This window comes from Cephus cinctus, unplaced genomic scaffold, assembly GCF_000341935.2.
Source record: "Cephus cinctus unplaced genomic scaffold, Ccin1 Ccin1_scaffold0230, whole genome shotgun sequence".
NCBI classification, from domain to species: Eukaryota; Metazoa; Arthropoda; class Insecta; order Hymenoptera; family Cephidae; genus Cephus; species Cephus cinctus.
In genome coordinates, this window is record NW_014332946.1 from 514,023 (window position 1) to 531,106 (window position 17,084).

General features: G+C 36.4%; 4 protein-coding genes across 11 annotated transcripts in view; 3 read left to right on the forward strand and 1 right to left on the reverse strand.

Moving 5' to 3' along the window:
• LOC107265659 (ATP-dependent RNA helicase dbp2) overlaps positions 1-1,727 on the forward strand; it is a 5,575-nt gene extending 3,848 nt beyond the window's left edge. The window contains exons 4-7 of the mRNA XM_015735349.2: positions 448-678; positions 761-925; positions 1,012-1,365; positions 1,409-1,727. Of these exons, the coding sequence (XP_015590835.1) occupies positions 448-678; positions 761-925; positions 1,012-1,196 (581 nt within the window). The 3' untranslated portion in view covers positions 1,197-1,365; positions 1,409-1,727. The remainder of the gene's footprint in view (positions 1-447; positions 679-760; positions 926-1,011; positions 1,366-1,408) is intronic.
• A 769-nt stretch (positions 1,728-2,496) lies between these two features.
• LOC107265664 (ethanolamine-phosphate cytidylyltransferase) lies at positions 2,497-12,243 on the forward strand. Of its 6 annotated transcripts, none has more exons than XM_015735357.2 (6): positions 2,497-2,779; positions 3,283-3,420; positions 4,153-4,332; positions 4,667-5,093; positions 5,651-5,871; positions 11,954-12,243. In XM_015735357.2, the coding sequence occupies exons 1-6, from the start codon at positions 2,736-2,738 to the stop codon at positions 11,979-11,981; spliced, it is 1,038 nt and encodes a 345-aa protein (XP_015590843.1). In that variant the 5' UTR covers positions 2,497-2,735; the 3' UTR covers positions 11,982-12,243. The 6 variants fall into 6 exon arrangements, with proteins under 6 accessions (XP_015590843.1, XP_015590844.1, XP_015590842.1 ...); XM_015735358.2 differs by having other exon boundaries at positions 11,958-12,243; XM_015735356.2 differs by lacking the exon at positions 11,954-12,243 and adding an exon at positions 6,658-7,820.
• LOC107265663 lies at positions 9,100-11,900 on the reverse strand. 2 transcript variants are annotated; one of them, XM_025082939.1, is made up of 6 exons: positions 11,770-11,900; positions 10,730-10,987; positions 10,522-10,658; positions 9,992-10,445; positions 9,741-9,924; positions 9,100-9,655 (listed from the first exon to the last, which is right to left on the reverse strand). In XM_025082939.1, the coding sequence occupies exons 1-6, from the start codon at positions 11,803-11,805 to the stop codon at positions 9,432-9,434; spliced, it is 1,293 nt and encodes a 430-aa protein (XP_024938707.1). In that variant the 5' UTR covers positions 11,806-11,900; the 3' UTR covers positions 9,100-9,431. The 2 variants fall into 2 exon arrangements, with proteins under 2 accessions (XP_024938707.1, XP_015590838.1); XM_015735352.2 differs by having other exon boundaries at positions 9,100-9,673.
• A 1,205-nt stretch (positions 12,244-13,448) lies between the features above and the next one.
• On the forward strand, positions 13,449-17,072 carry LOC107265660. 2 transcript variants are annotated; one of them, XM_025082937.1, is made up of 6 exons: positions 13,449-14,600; positions 14,799-15,114; positions 15,220-15,313; positions 15,385-16,199; positions 16,284-16,465; positions 16,532-17,072. In XM_025082937.1, the coding sequence occupies exons 3-6, from the start codon at positions 15,269-15,271 to the stop codon at positions 17,035-17,037; spliced, it is 1,548 nt and encodes a 515-aa protein (XP_024938705.1). In that variant the 5' UTR covers positions 13,449-14,600; positions 14,799-15,114; positions 15,220-15,268; the 3' UTR covers positions 17,038-17,072. The 2 variants fall into 2 exon arrangements, with proteins under 2 accessions (XP_024938705.1, XP_024938704.1); XM_025082936.1 differs by having other exon boundaries at positions 13,449-13,858; positions 14,799-15,313.
• Positions 17,073-17,084: the final 12 nt, after the last annotated feature.

Consider the following 17,084-nt stretch of genomic DNA (forward strand, 5'->3'; position numbering starts at 1 on the left):
AAAAAAAAAAAAAAAAAACGTTTTACATTTCCAGCCCTAGGCAGAAACAGGTAATTAGAATATGTGCTTGCTCTTTGTGGTCAAATTACTTATGTGACACGGGTGCTTTTGCAAATTGAACTGAAATCTTCACTTGTTTTTATTTTATTTATTTTTCTTGTAAGACTTAAATTTACAGTCCCAAGAAAATCATCCCTTTTAACTATCTTGTCGAATTGATACTGGTATTCATTATTATCATCAAATCTAATAATTGTGTTTGAATCACCCTCTAGCTGGTTTTTCATAAAACTCATAATTTCCGGCTTTTAATTCTATTTGCATGTCACCCGAGTAACGCCGGTTTTGAATAACGCTTCAGAAATACAGTTTGCTTTATAAGTCGACTGAACCACAAAGAAACATGTAGTCCCAGGTATGTTGTGACTGACCATTGATTTTGCACAGATGTGGAGGACGTCAAATTTGTCATTAATCTCGACTACCCGTCTAACTCCGAAGACTACGTTCATCGCATCGGTCGTACAGGACGTTCGCAGAGGACGGGTACAGCCTACGCCTTCTTTACGCCTGGCAATTCCCACAAGGCCAATGACCTGATCCAGGTGCTCGAGGAAGCTAAGCAGGTCGTTAATCCAAAGCTCTACGAGCTGTCTAGGAATCCCGGCGTTTTCAAGAGTTAGTTTCACCATGTTATATATAAAAAACCGGTAATATAACTTTCTATTTTACCTGGTGCTGATATTCTGCTTACTTCTAGGAGGACGTTACGGTGGCCGCAGTGGCGGCGGATCCAGAGGATCCGGAAGTCGTGGAGGAGGAGGTTCCCGAGGATCTCGTGGAGGTCGCGACGGGGATAGAGGAGGAAGGTTTGACCGTGGTGGTGGCGATCGTGGAAGTAGCAAGTGGGGCGGAAGCAATGGTGGTACGAAATGCAGACTGAAATGCAAAAATGTCAATTTTTCATAAAATTAATACATTTTTATACTCACGTGTCGGTTTTCATTATAGGTAGTGCCAGTGGAGGTGGTTATAATAGTAAACCGTATCAACAAAGCAGTTACAGTAGCGGAACTGGTACAAGCAGTACTGGAGGTTACGGACAAAATGGCGGAGCATATAGTAGCGGTGGTGGTGGCGGTGGTGGTAGTGGTGGTGGCAGTAGCAGCAGTTATAGACAACAAAATGGTTATTAACTAGCGCGGTTGTAACTATTTCCTCTATGTACATTAATACAAAAGAGAGTAGAAGGGAGAAGAGAAAAGTTTTTGGGAGAGAGAATGGTCTGTATGTGACAAAAAGAAAAAGAACAAAAAAAAACAGGAAATTTAAGAAACATTACGATAGCGACTAACTTTTCCTTGGTTTTTTTTTTTTTTTTTTTTTTTTTTTTTTTTTTTTTTTTTTTTTTTTTTTTTTTTTTTTCGAGATACGATACTCGACAGAAACGAAATTTCGATTTTAAATTAGCGCGAAGCGCAATTAAAAGTAGACATTACCGAGATCGGTAGTTTTTCTTTATGAAGTAAAAAAAAGGCATTCTTTGTCTTATTCATTTATTCACTGAAAAAATATATATTTCCTTTTACTTATGGAGTAAGATACTAGGTAAAAGGTTAGATCTAAAACTGCGCAATACATTGCAATTTAAGTTTAAGCTGAACGGAGAAAATTGAATTATGACAATGTAGCATTAAAAAAAAAAAAAATAAAAAATACAAAAATCATTCGACGTTTCATAAGTTTCTATTTATTAAATAATTCATAAAACTTTCAACCATTAATTCCCTGTATATCTATCACCAGATGATTTTCAGCTATGCGTATTTTTTTTCTTACAAAAGCAGTCAATACGTTAATTATTATACGTGATAAGAATTAATCTTAATGTTCCGGGAAAGTCAAGAAGAAGATGAAGAAGGTCGATTCATGGGGCAAATGTATTATCAGAAAGCATTCGATGATGGACAGAGGTCTCTTTTAGACTTTTACTTCGATACGAATAATACATCCGTTATTTCTAACGCTCCAATAAATTTAAGAGTTGTTATGTCTTCAGGCTAATATCACTCTTAAAGTTATCAATTACATTTTGTCAATGACCAACGCAAGTGAGAGACACGTTTCTACTTCCTTGAATCACAATAAAAGCAGTCCTTTCGTATATTCTTCAAATAGTTTTGAAAGGATTACACATGCGCCTTTATCGTTTATTGATTATGATGATTCATGATATTGAAATTGATCGATAACGCTAATAATTAACGTCCAGTAACGCCTTTTACCGAAAAGATAAGGAGGTGTGACGTTTTCAAAGTCAAACCACAGCTTCCTTATAAAGTGGGTATAAAAATTCCATTAACTTTATATAATAACTGTTCATATTTTCAAAAGGCACGTTCATTCAGATACTTATGTATTACTCATACCTTTTATCTCGAATATTATCTTGTTATTTGTGACGATACATTCCTATAAAAGTATAAGACATTGCGATTCGTTCAACTAAAGTGTTCATATCTGAAATCAGCTCAATGATTCACAGTGGTGGGGGTGATACTTTACATGAATGCGACTCGCGCATTCAGCAGTAGTGAGCCTTGGGAGGCATTGGAAGGTTGTTGAAGGTTGGGAATAGCTGAATATCAACTTTTTTAAAGGTGAAGTGTACATTCGAAGCGCGTGCTTGTCATAGATTTTAATTTTGTTGGGATTCTGACAATTTTTCATTCACAATGACGGATAAACGTAAACCAGTTCGAGTATGGTGTGACGGATGGTGAGTGTTCAATATTTTATCAATATTTGGCTAAAGTTACGTGAGAATTTTTTTTCGGATAAGGAAAAGGGTGCCGTGTTTTATGACAATTAGTTTGTCATTTTATCTGACTATTTTTATTTCCTGCTTAATAACTGTGTCACGCTTATACTTAACAGTTTTTACCGGCAAGTTTCTATCTACTCTATTTCTTTTTGCTGACGTACGACTATTTTGAAATGCTGGTTCATGCTTGGCTTCTAATTTTCTTTCATTATATTGAAATTCTACCTCGAAATATCCTTGGAATTTCACTTATGATATTTTGTTATTTATTTTCTACTATTTGTGGGTACTAGGCAATGACATTTGCCTATTCATAGTGATAGTAGATGTATGAAGTGCTTGTTTGAATAATTATTTCTATTATGAAATTCATACTACTAAAATTTAAATAAAGATAGTAATGAATTTAGATTTTAAACAAATGTATACATATTAGTGAAGGATGCTTTTTCTTTCAGTTATGACATGGTTCATTTCGGACATGCCAATTCCTTAAGACAAGCCAAGGCTTTAGGTGACTATTTGGTTGTCGGAGTTCATACCGATGAGGAAATCACAAAACACAAAGGGCCCCCTGTATTTACGGAACAAGAAAGGTGATGTGCATTTCATGAAATCCACAAATTAACATTATAGGAACATTCAAATTATTAAACTACTGAATATTTTTTGCTACCAATATCAAAATACTAAGGTGATCAATCACTTTACCTTGACCCTCTTCTGAATCATTATCTCATTAAAGATGCATGTGTAAGGACTTACAGTTTGTAGGAGACAGTCCAATCAATAACTCGAGTTTTCATGTCTCATATGTTAAACATAAGACAGCTATACTGTAAAACATAAAGTTGCCTTTTAAATTCTTGTTATTACTCAGACAATAATTGTTTTGAAATCTTAATAAAATATCCTAAAATGACATTGCTGAAGGCATTATAGGTCTTTAATTATATCCATTGAACAAACAAAGTTAATTGTTAATTCTCTAGAAACTGTGCAGTATTACTTATCAGCTGATATACCTTATCTCTTATGTGGAATTTAATCATAAGGTACTAATTGCTGTTTAACTACTTTCCTGAATGTTTATGATCACTGTAAAAAGTGCCATAACTGATAGACATAATATATTAATATTTGATTGGCACGTGACATTATGTTACCATGAGGATTCTGAGTCTGCCTAAACAATATGACATGAAACAATAACGGTTCTAAAATATCTTAACTTATAATAATGTACTGATATGACATAAGATCATAAATAATGAAAGTATAAATTTCCCTATAGAAATTAACATCTTACATCAATTATTTAACTTCAGGTATAAAATGGTAAGAGGTATCAAGTGGGTAGACCAAGTAGTGGAAGGTGCACCCTACGTAACGACATTAGAAACCTTAAACAAATACGACTGTGATTTTTGTGTTCATGGAGATGACATAACAATGACAGCAGATGGTATTGATACATACCATTTAGTAAAAGCAGCAGGGAGATACAAGTAAGTTAAAAAAAAAGGACACTAAGAATTATATCCTCATAAGCACCAATAACTGTAATCGTATAAAAATTCAAGATTTCAATTTAAACAATTATAATTGGCGCATACTAAAAATAGGAGATCCACTTTCCAATGCTCACAATATCATATACTACACTTGTCAGATAAGAAATTAGTATGAAATATCATTCCCATGTGATTATTAAAATCATACGATGTTCTATCACAAGATTAGATTGGCTGATAATTTATAAGCGATACGCCTCCCTTACGCATCCTGATAGAAACCAGTTACGAATAACTATGTAAATGACAATGAATGAATTAATTGCAGAGAAGTTCAAAGAACAGCGGGCGTCTCGACAACTGACCTTGTGGGTCGAATGTTATTAATGACTCGAGGTCACTTTAAACAAGGCGATAGTGAATACAGTATAGATAGAGAACCAAGTGCAAATATGGGCCAGGACAGAAGTGCTCGAAGTCCTTGGACAGGATGTTCCAAATTTTTACCAACAACACAAAAGATCATTCAGTTCAGTGACGGCAAGAGTGCTCAACCTAGTGATAAAATTGTTTACGTGGCCGGCGCCTTTGATTTATTCCACGTTGGTCATTTAGATTTTCTTGAAGTCGCCAAAAAGGAAGGTGATTATTTAATAGTCGGCCTACATACGGATCCAGCTGTTAATCGATACAAATTTGGCAATCATCCAATTATGAATCTACACGAACGTGTATTAAGCGTTCTGGCTTGCAAGGTGAGACGGTATTTTAACTTCAATGTATATCCATTATGTAGGATTTGATTATTCGTTACATAAAAGTGATATCATGTGGAAATATACTCGGGAGACGTGTATACGTTTGTAGCCGATTTATTCAAATGTAATGATTAGCATTTTAAATGATCATGTGACGCATGATTATAATGCTGAATCATATCGCGTCGAGAGTGGAAATAAAAACAAGACAAAAGCTTGCTATATACGAGAAAAACATATTGACCCCTCGCTCAGTCATTTTTATACATAATTCTATATTCATTTTTACTCTCCCTTTTTTTTCATTACAATAGTTTGACGTCAATGTCCAATTACAGTTTCAAACGTGTTGTAATGTCCGTTTCAATATAAAAATAAGGATGATTAATTGCGATATGATCCTAATGATTTTTTCACAAGTCACAGAGCTTATATAATTTTTAATTCAAATGTTTACGCCTAAATAGCTTGTGTTACTTTTACGAATCCCCCTTCATAGAGTCCATACTGATAACCTTAATCAGTAATCATTAAAATGTGTTTTTTTATTGCAGTATGTAAATGAGGTGGTGATCGGAGCGCCATATGAGGTTACTAAAGACCTTATGGAGCATTTCAATGTGTCGATAGTCTGCCACGGACAGACGTCGATAATGCCTTGTGAAAATGGTGCGGATCCTTATGCGGAGCCAAAGCGGCAAAACAAATTTAAATTGTTGAACAGTGGAAACGACATGACTACGGAGAAGATCGTCGAGAGAATAATTCTCCATAGGTGCGCGACCTTTAATCAATATCCACCCTGAAGTGTCTGGGAATATGGTGCGGGCGCATTGGCAATGCAAATTGTATTAGATTTAGAAAAAAAAATGAATATGTCGCACTGAATGCGACTGATTTGTTTACTTGACGTTTTTATACAAATTGCATTTGCTTAAGCGTTATTCAAACCATTATACAAGTACAAAAATCGTTGGATCAATTTTTTGCTACAGCATTCACTATATACATAATATTTTGTTCACTTTGTTCTCAGCATTATTTTACTTGTCCTTGCTTTCATTACTTCATGTAACACTGGCTCGCGAACGTTTTAATGAATATTGTCGGACTGTATTTTGCCCCTTTAGGTCCCAGGAGCTTTATTCGATCATTACGAACTTGAATGGTCGTTAACTTGTCGCACTTGGCTGGTTTTTGTATTCATCTTGCAATAAACATATTTTTTTTATTACTTTGTTGCTTGAAAGTCCTCTTTCTTTTTTGAATATTCGCGTTCCATTAAAATTCTTGTATAAATGACAGTGACACAGTTATTGAATTTTTTCTTGCAAACGCACTAATACCGCTTGTAGATCAAAAGGCGGAAAAAGAAATTTCAAATACGGTTATAGATACAATGCATGACATTTTTTCATAATTTTTCTTTTTATGACTTAGTACGTATTTTATTTTGCTATTGCATGGTTTCAAATATTCGTCATGGTGGTATAGTAATTATTCTACTTTAATTCTACTGAGAGTAATTTAATAAGACGCAGTATTGTCAAACGCCATTAAGAAGCGTTTGCTTCTACGTATCTAGGGATGAATTAAATTAAATTTTCCCTATGGCGTGTTGACATAGTCTTTAATTTCAGGTTGGAATACGAGAATAGAAATTTAAAGAAGGAGAAAAAAGAGCTCGATGCTTATGAAGCGTTTACACGATCACGGAAGTCACAATTATTGGAATAGCATATTCACGTGGATAGCGATATTCTCGTGGCAAAATTGTAAATAGAAGAACGACGCTTGGCACTTCGACGTTTGGTCGAAACGATCGTCGCTGACGTAAACGCGGACCTTTCTACTGCTGATTAAAACAACGACCGGGAGTTCGTGTTATGCAACGATAAATGCACGTAGACGTGAAGAACAAAATTGAGTGTATAAAAATAAACAATAACAAAATTTTAAAGACATCGTGACTGTTGCACAGTTAAAAACTGGCACTTTTTCACGCATCATTCTATTTTCAAATACTACCGGAGTCACGTGCGCCTGTTGGCACATTCAATTGTATGATCTGAAAATTTAATATGGTTATTTTTCGCAATGAAACTTTTGATCGTCGTGACTTCTTCGACTGGTATTATGATTTTTTCCTCGCTGCGCGAGATTCTATAAATTTATGCTTGACTAGAGGTAGCTGTCTTATTTATTTAAAATGCCGGGATTTCTGTAGCGATTATTACTGCTTCTTCTTCTTTTTTTTTCTTAAGACATTTCTACAGTGGGACTTGTATATATAAGGTGATCAATTTTTTGAGGCACTTTGTTTCTCATGATTGTTGATCAAAAAAAGTGTTAAAGAAGTCTTAGACTAAAATAATGTCTGTGCTTAAGGCATTGTGCTCAGAAATCTATACCAAAGACATGGACAGTATAGGATAGTTAAATAATCATGAACTGACAGAATAAGAGAGAAGAAATAGAAAATGGATAATACTTTTATTTTTAGTGATTTCTTTCTTTGTAAATTCCATAATACCCACGTTTTTCGTACTGCTATCGGTCGGTGCTTAGTTGCAACACGTAACGGACAATAAGAATAAAATAGCCGGATTAATACAAAATTTAAAGCCCCAAAGAAATCTGTATGTTTGCTTTGAGAAAATTGTAATTTGCTCGAGATCTTTAATCTCGTTTTATTGTTCAATAAATATTAATCATACACGAGTACGGATCGTGATCTATATATTAAATTATTATACCTACGATTCTACCTATGATTAGATAAATATTAAAATGATCCTTGTCGATTGGTCAAATTTGATTCTTAGGAGAATTCATGAGTCTCTTGAGGATCGTGTTTTTCTTTTAATTAATTTCTTTACAATAAAATGTGTTTATGTACAAAAGTGACAGGTTTTCCTGTACCCACCCAATTCTTGAATTCTCGACAATCATCAGTAGGGCTCGTAAATTCTTCGTAGCATCCATTCGGCATCGTTGTCAGCTTAAAACTGATTGGAACTGGTATAAATTGACGGTTTTAAAGGGAGATGTCTGGATTCACGCCTAGGAAAGCCGAGCTTGACCGAACATGGCCGAATTTTCCGAACCCGTATGAATTACGAGAATCCCGATTAAAATATATAATTTTCCACAGTAGTTTATATATTCTACGTATTCGACTATCAGGTCACTTGATAGCAATGCTCGCACGATAAAGATCCCTAGAATAATACTCGGAGATTTTAAAGCAATAAAATATTTGTGAAAGTAATTAAATTATACATAACCTATAAAGGAATATTAAACCAAATTTAAAAATTCAGTTATTCGTCAGATCTGAGAAGGAAACTTGCTTTGAGAAAAAAAAAAATATGATAAATTGGTGCTCGTGTTAAAAGTCATATACAGGGTGTTCCGAAATTACCTGACCAACGAGGTATTACGGTGTTTGGGAGGCACCACTGATCACGAAAATGACCTTTTTCTCCGGAAGATCATAGTTTTTAAATGGGAGCAGGTCAAAGTTGACCAATCAAAACGAGGTCTCAAGAGAAACGTAGGCACCTACGAACTCTGAGTTTTCTTCCCTCGCTTTTGCTTCTCGTTGGCTTTGGGCAGGATGAAGTCAGCCGAAGACATGCCTATTGGAAACAAGAAACAAGCCACCGAGAAACAAAAGCGAGGGAAGAAAACTCAGAGTTCGTAGGTGCCTACGTTTCTCTTGAGACCTCGTTTTGATTGGTCAACTTTGACCTGCTCCCATTTAAAAACTATGATCTTCCGGAGAAAAAGGTCATTTTCGTGATCAGTGGTGCCTCCCAAACACCGTAATACCTCGTTGGTCAGGTAATTTCGGAACACCCTGTATATTGTTTCCAATAGGCATGTCTTCGGCTGACTTCATCCTGCCCAAAGCCAACGAGAAGCAAAAGCGAGGGAAGAAAACTCAGAGTTCGTAGGTGCCTACGTTTCTCTTGACGCCTCGCTTTGATTGGTCAACTTTAACCTGCTCCTATTTAAAAACAATGACCTTCCGGAGAAAAGGAAGGTCATTTTCGTGATCAGTGGTGTCTCCCGAACACCGCCATATCCCGTTGGTCAGGTAATTTCGGAACACCCTGTATAAAACTATGCAATTCGCGAAGCTTTGATTCCTTCTCGTTCCAATGATAGTTGCGCGAGAATTATTTAAATTTAAGAATCTGCACTCGTAGGCAAGGTTATATATGTATATGCATTGCCGACAGGTACAAGGTTCCTTTGTAGATTTAAAAAGTATATAAATAATAATTTTACAAAATTCAACCTTGACAAGGCTGTTCTAGTCTCAATAACTTATTGAACCGTAGAACGTCCCGTATATCCGGGTGTGACTTCGCAGTACTTCCGGGCTCGTTCGCGCACCAATTCGTCAATGCTTTTATTTTGAGGAATCGACGAAGAGATACTATGAAGACGCGACGCCAAGTAACACATTATAAAAGCTGAGAGCATCAGAAGTCCCCCAAGTCCGGTAGCAACGTAGAGAAAATTTCCACAGCTACCTTCAAGGCCAGCTGCTACTTTATCATACAATTCTGTAACATAGATTGTACCAACAATACCACTATAAAAAAAATTAAATTAAATCCCAAAAATACTCACCACCAGGCATCATAACAGTGTACTCAATATTTTCTTTGAATTTTGTAAATGGCGTTGAATCATTGTATTTCTGAACGAGCCGTTCAACTCGTGGCAAAAAATGTTTACTTCCGCCATCGTCCTCTTTGGTTGACCTCTTCTTCTTGCCATGACCCGAGGGTTCAAATAGATCCAGACAAAAATCCTGTTGAAGACAAGAATCCATATTATATAAAATATTGTTATATTACAAAATAAAAATAAAAACTTACTGGTTGACAGTCTTGCGGCTCCATGCAAGCCTTGATCTGGGAATGAATCCAAAGTGTAGATCTTTCTCTCATGGAACTAAGCAAGAAAGCTTCGAAATCAAGAAAAACTTCATTTTTTCTCTCTCTGTATCTTGCTGGTTGATGAGGAATGATCGATGCAAAGTCACGATTTCTACAACCATCTTTGACGAGGGTCACGCTTCCTGGTGCATGAGGCTGATCAGGATCCGGACTTACAGTGACCTCCAGTAACTTTATATAACCCCAAGCACTCTCTGAACTTATTCGTGCCCTGAGCTGAAGTTTCGTACCAATTGGCACAGCTTGATCAACTGTCTGTGAATTTGAACTACTGTCTGTCGCATTGCCAGTTGCTTCACGGTACAGTGCCACTTCGTATTCCAAACGCCCTGGAGTCTCCTCAACGACCCCTGACACTCTGGCACCATGTGGACTAAAAATGACAATTTTTCTTTCAATAAATATTTCTCGAATAAAATTTAAAAAATAAGCACGAAACAGCCACTCACAAAGTCCCAGCAAATCCAGCTGCCTTATGTCTCAGCAGCGTCGGTTCAGGTGGTCTGCACATGAGGATCAATTCCTGATCCGCCAGCATGACGACTCCAGGAAACGCAGGAAACCAAACACGCAAATGTATGAATCCCTAATTAAGAATATAATTAATAAAAATAATCATCAACAAACTCTAAAGTAATTTTACATAAAACGACTTACGTTCCTCTTCAGAATACCGCATCGCGAGAAATCGGTCACCTTCAGAAAATAATTGTCTTCCTGAGGATCGTTCGGATCCGGTCTTATCTGACAGTGAAGATCAGTTAATGGATCGGCGGCTCGATCATCAGCGAATAGCGGCGCCCCTTTGAAGCCGACCGGTCTTCGTATTTTTGCCGTTAAAAGATCAGCAGCTGATCCTGCACCGCTGCACTGAATATCGGAAACCTCGTAATCCTGCGCCACAGCAATGGCGACCTAAAATCGTTGAGATTTCGACAAAAAGCAAATCCCAATTATCATTAACCGATTTTCAATTTATTCTCATAAATAAAAGTTATGCTAAATTATTTTTGTAATCCAATCCTAACAAACCCAACGTACAAACCATCGATACATAGGTATCACAATTTGCATTAAAATGGCCTCAGACCTCTGGCACGTGTCGTTGCCAGATTTATTCCTCTTCTTATCTCTCTCTCTCTCTCTTTCTATATATATATATATAACCTTCATAATTGCTCTAACAGTCACACAGCTTTTGCCAGCACGCGTCACAAAGGTACCCTGTCATTATTATCGTGAGAGCATCACACGTACTACAAACGTCAAGTAACTTAAACGCTAAGGACTGAGTAACGGTGTAAGCGAACGCTCTGATGCACTCGTAAGCTATTCTCTTACGTACATAGAATTGCCAGCGTGAATTTTACGTGCTTCTTACACGCCAGTACAACATTTGCAGAGAAGACAAAATACACCATGAAATAAAGCAATCGTATATAAGGATGACTCGACATAAGGATACATTGTACATACATGCACATACAACAAAGATAGAAAAAACGAATCAGGTCGTTTACGGAAGTGACTGTTATTCCCTTGCAAATTAATGGAAAATGCATAGAAGATGCACCGGAGTCATGATAACATTATAAATAATAATAACGATAACAATATAAAAAGTTAAACTCTACCGACAATGTATTGTCGGTGATTCAATAATTTAAAGAAAGAAAATTGATAACAATTTAAAATACCATATATATTCCAGCAACAAGAATCCTCCACATCATAACACGTTGATGCTTCAACAAGAAAATATTACTGTTCTTAGTTAACACCAAAAATCTATTAGTACAACACTGTACGTTTGTGCAACAGCGGTAGAGAACAAGTGCAACGTGAAATCTGGTTATAGATTGAAAAAGATGCAATTTTCAGGAAGGTTGCCGATGGACTGAACGGCTAAAACCAACTACGGACGGGATCCTCGTAGTGGCAGTGTCCTGGGGTGATAATCCAGGAGGCGGGAGACAGAAGAGCCAACCAAAGAACCGAGAGCACAGAGAACCACCAGGCCCATCCAGAGTACTGTTAATGCATGCCCGGTGCTTCTGTTAACAACCATCTTTGCTTCGTCCTCTTCGCTCCAGCGATGGCTTCGAACCCTCGGAACGTATAATGTCTGAACAAAAAAAAAAGAAAAAAAATGGAGCACCGTTATCACGCATTGAAAATCATTAGAATAATTCATTATATCATTGCAACTAATTGTTAAGAATTATTGCATAACGGCGACTTTTTAAAATCGTAATATTGGAATGCACCTGGATCTTTGCACGACTTTCATCTTTTTTTTTGTTTTCTGAACGCTCGGTATTTTTAACTTTTTCAGTAATATATATATATATACTTTTTTTGGTAATTATCAGTGAACAAAATTTTAAACTGTACTCGAATATGTTACGGTGCTTCTTTCCTGGGTACTTGACCGAATCGACGAACGTTATACGATTCTAATATATGTATAACAACGAATGAGTTAAGCGGTTACTGACTTTTACGTCATTACAATTGTGGGTCAATGTCGTATCCTCTACATTTTGTTAATTGCTTAACTGCACTTTTATGCAATCGTTATGTATGTTGATTATAGATATCAGTGTAGTATGCGTAACAGGTTTTTCTCAGTGAATCATACTTATTATTTCTATAATAATAATAGTTCTTGAAGATCAACAAAGGGTATATATATGTATATAATTATCGATAAGTGATAAATTATATGAAATTCCTATAACCGTTTTCAATATATCTATTCCCATCGCTGCCAATTCTCTTTAGCAGCACGTAGTGACTGATAGCATTCTGTCATGAAAATCGCACTGTCAAATACGCAGAACGTCATCCAGCATTCGCATAAGATTGCTCTTCCGTTACCCACAATGTCGTAGCACGTAGAATAAGGTATAAAAAGAACCCATAATCTTTTCACATAATATAGACTAAAAAAAGTGAAATTCAAATACAAGACGAAAGGATTTGAACCCTTTTTTTGTACATACAGTACTGTTGTCCTTTATCTCTTCACGTAACTGGCACTGATACGTCTCTGTAATTAGCTGACTGCCTGTACTGTTAGCAATCTCTAATATAGCCAAAGAAAAAGATGCAAGAAAGAGAATAGCAGGCGCTTTTACCTTTTTCCATCGGGTCCCTCAAAACGATTATATTATTTTTATTCACTGCAGGCAAGCCTCGGATTTCTGCGTCGGTGGAATCCGTTCTACCGCGGAATACCTTTCGCTCGGCCGTCTACAAGTTCAAGATTAATGATAATAATTGTCCGTTAGCGAGTGCGCGAGTAACAGAGGCTGGGTTCTTGGTCGGTAGCATGCATCGGCCTGTTTACGGGCCATAGCTTCTTTTAATAGGTTAGGTTCACCTTTAAATCCAAAATGGGCGATGCCTTGTAGAATTTGTAGATGTATTTAGTTTGCGTGAACGACGTCGAAGCGCCACCTTGTGCATCCCCTCCCTACTTTGGAGACGATACCCGCGCATAACTAGAATATACGAAAAATTCGGTTTATCTAAAGAAGATTAGAGTGTTGGGAAAAATTATATTTGATTATGAATATACGTGACGCATCATTGGTTGTCGATTGTCTTTATTCTCATCGAGATTTCTTAAATGCGTATTTCTTGTATATTCCGGTATGGTAACGAAGCCTGACGTTGATATTTACCTATAGCAAAGCTTAATGAGCAGAACGCTATTACTGATAATACAGGAACTGAGGCGAGAACTTATTAACGACATCCATGGTACAGCGATTCTATGTGGTATTTATCTCTTCTTGCATGAGTAATATTAGAGGTAATTTTCTAGTTTTTTTTGTTGATTTGTATTAGCGTGTGGCAGTAGTCAAATTCGTGTAAAATCAAGGAAGCTATTTGAATTTTGCGCTCTGCTAGATCGCCTTGAATTTCCGGTAAGACCAGACTACACGTACTTTACGGGTTTTTACCTTGATTCACCTACTTTTTATGCGATTTAAAAATTCTTGTTCTTTTTGATTCACTGTTCTTCTTGAATTTTCGAATTTGCAATTATAATTCGTGTGTCATAACGGTTTACTTTGTACTACGTTAGCCACGCATGTGGAGTATTTCATTTTGGACAGTCCTGGAATATATCCATGAGTTTTTTCGTTGCGCACTGAAAATTTCTGATTTAAATCCAATTTTGACAGTTCTTCAGCCATGTCTTTATTGTAAAGTATTCGGAGTGTAACTTCTACAATGTAATACAAATGACATCAGCCATACGTTACTGACTAGATTAATCGAATTTCACTATCAAAAAGTACAAACAATTTTTCCGTAAAAAGTCATTTAATGATAAATTCCGATAACCTATCTACGAACGCACAGTGCAGTTATCTGGCACAGTGCACTTTTCCAAGGTCAATCCACTTGGATACAAATCCAGGGTGGCCTGAACGCCAACAGGTTTTGCGTTCGATCTGTGTATTATACTTCACGGATCTCCAAGCTGAAATACTGTATAGTAAGCCAAGAAAATGTACGATTATTATTATGATAATTTAGCCATTAATAAATGTACACATAAAACCTGATAACAGTTATTACCACCATAATATAGGCACGCTTCCGTAATACGTAAAAATAATTATCGTAATATATATACGCATAAATTGATTGCGTAATCGTTAATTAACCTAGAAAATTAATTATATTATTATTCTTTTTACTATTACAGGTGTTCTATTATTAACTTTATACGAGGAAACGATAACTGTTTTTTTACCATAAAAATACCGACTGGTAACGTCATTATGTTTTCGTATGGTAATGTAGGTGGATCTGGCGACCTGGTCGGTCATGAATGATGTTCAATTGAAATCTGAAGGTTGCTTAACCTAAATTTGATGTTTGATCGAAGCACTTCGTATATATCTTTCATATGGAGTGGTGTTAATGTATAGTGCTCGTTAATGGGACGAGTGTTAAAATGGAGGATGCGCCCGATGTTTTATGCTAATGTGGTATGATCGTCAACCAAATCACGAAACGAGGTACCTAATAATGGACTTTTCATTTTTTTCTCTTTTTACCACCGAGGGAACAATGATAGCTGTCTCTTTGACGCATATTCATCGATAACTGGTTACCTTTAAAAGGCGATCAAAGAGGAGACGTTGGTCAGTTTACTTTTGAAAACAGTGTGAAATGGCGCGATTCAACGTGGAATTCAAGATGGGATATTTTTTATTGGTAAGTGAAGAGAAATTTTGATTTTTGGAAATTAGCATATTACTCATTCTCATTTTTATATTAATTCACAGATACTCCAATGCTTTGTTCTGTTGAATCAAATGATCGGTAATTCGTTGGCGGCCATATTGGATTTGATTGAGCCTAATGCGGGTGATTTGGAAAAGACTGTTTTCATTAATTTTCCACGAAGGTTCAACGGGACGCGTGCCATTCCCGGTTCTACCGTGCAGACTTATCTGCCGCCTGAATCGCCCACTCAATTTTTACCGGAAGTCGTAGATAATCGGGCAAGAAATTCTGCTTCCTCTTCTACCACGTCATTGTCTTCTGATAATATGATTGTGGATAATGTGACAAGGATTGATTTGAGCAATTTTTCTGTACCGGATATTGTGCTGAGGGCACCTTTTCATAATGGAGAACGTGCTAGTCGCTTTCAGACTTATTCGAATTTTCTTAAAACCAAAGTCGGACAACGTACTACAGAGGGAGGTTATGTTCAAGAAGAATCGAATCAAAATTCTTTTGTCGTACGAGTCAATGACATGTCCTGTCAGAATTCTGGACGGGAAATATTTTTCAGAGCATCCGTAAGTCCTGTGAAGAATTACGATCGTCCTGTCATTGAAAATGCTAGAAGCGATGCGTGCAAAATGACAAAGCACAATGGCGATTATCGTATTAATTTGGAAAATGATCGATTTTTGAATTGCGGTGTTATCGACTGCTCCATTGAATCCGATAAATTTTATTGCTTGAGCCTACGATTTCCGGTTATACAAGGACTCAAGCTCAAGGATGATTTTCACGTGACGCTTCAGTGTAAAACTCAAGAAAAAGTGACGTCACACACCAAGCAAATTAATGTAAAAACATTAGACACGTGAGTACGCCGCAATACTAGAAATTCTTCAAGGTCTGCCGCACGTAATAATCATGACAATGCATGGTGTTCGTAAATTTTTAGCGCAGCAAGAATGGCACCGAGAATCGCTACAGGCGGTTTCAAAAATGTTTTCGAGACCGACGTGGCACTTTACAGAAAGACGTACAGTTCGGACAATATTTTCGATACTAGAATACAACCAGGTGGAACTGTAATACTCGGTGAAGAAGTCCTTCTACGTGTTTTGGTACGAGAAGGCGATGGTACGTTGAAAGGTTTGATTGAAACAATTTTTTTTAGTGAATAAATTTGTAAAATTTTGTGTACAGGATGGAAATACTCTAGAATCAGTGAAGTGACTGTACATTACGTAGAGAAGAGACAGAGAAACAAAATAATGAATAGTCTTTGGATTTTGGATTCTCATGGCTGTCTCAATCCAGATATTCGAGAAATTTCATCTAGAGAACAACATAGAGTATCGCCGTTGGAAAATTATATTATTTTTCACGCATTTATGTTCGAGAATATGAAAGAAACTGATGAGATGATTCTCACTGTCAAAGTCATTGGGTGTCTTGATGGTGATGACTGCGCATTGAATTGTCCAGCCAGTCATGTCAGAAGAGTGCGAAGTACTGATAACAGCAATGATACTGTTAATTGGCAGGATGACATATTATTCCGAGTGATAATGCCTAATGAAAAGATTAATAAACTAGACCAGAAAAATTTGACGATTCCTTATCTTTTATCTATATGTGGTTTAGTTTCTGTGATTGCGTTGTTGTGCGCGATTAAAATTTGGATAAGGCCTAGAATTTCGAAAATTTAAATAAATATGGGTCTTTGTTTATATTCTTTTAGATACTTCTTTTTTTT

What these genes read in the sequence shown, in the direction of transcription:
- LOC107265664 (XM_015735353.2), top strand. Translation starts at nt 2,736, where the DNA reads ATGACGGATAAACGTAAACCAGTTCGAGTATGGTGTGACGGATG. An exon ending in GTATTTACGGAACAAGAAAG is followed by an intron (nt 3,421 to 4,152) that starts GTGATGTGCATT and finishes ATTTAACTTCAG; the next exon opens with GTATAAAATGGTAAGAGGTA. An exon ending in TAAGCGTTCTGGCTTGCAAG is followed by an intron (nt 5,094 to 5,650) that starts GTGAGACGGTAT and finishes TTTTTATTGCAG; the next exon opens with TATGTAAATGAGGTGGTGAT.
- LOC107265663 (XM_015735352.2), bottom strand. Translation starts at nt 11,805, where the DNA reads ATGATGTGGAGGATTCTTGTTGCTGGAATATATATG. An exon ending in TTGTTGCTGGAATATATATG is followed by an intron (nt 10,988 to 11,769) that starts GTATTTTAAATT and finishes CAACGATTTTAG; the next exon opens with GTCGCCATTGCTGTGGCGCA. An exon ending in AGCCGCAAGACTGTCAACCA is followed by an intron (nt 9,925 to 9,991) that starts GTAAGTTTTTAT and finishes TGTCTTCAACAG; the next exon opens with GATTTTTGTCTGGATCTATT.
- LOC107265660 (XM_025082937.1), top strand. Translation starts at nt 15,269, where the DNA reads ATGGCGCGATTCAACGTGGAATTCAAGATGGGATATTTTTTATTG. An exon ending in AGATGGGATATTTTTTATTG is followed by an intron (nt 15,314 to 15,384) that starts GTAAGTGAAGAG and finishes ATTAATTCACAG; the next exon opens with ATACTCCAATGCTTTGTTCT. An exon ending in TTTGGTACGAGAAGGCGATG is followed by an intron (nt 16,466 to 16,531) that starts GTACGTTGAAAG and finishes TTTTGTGTACAG; the next exon opens with GATGGAAATACTCTAGAATC.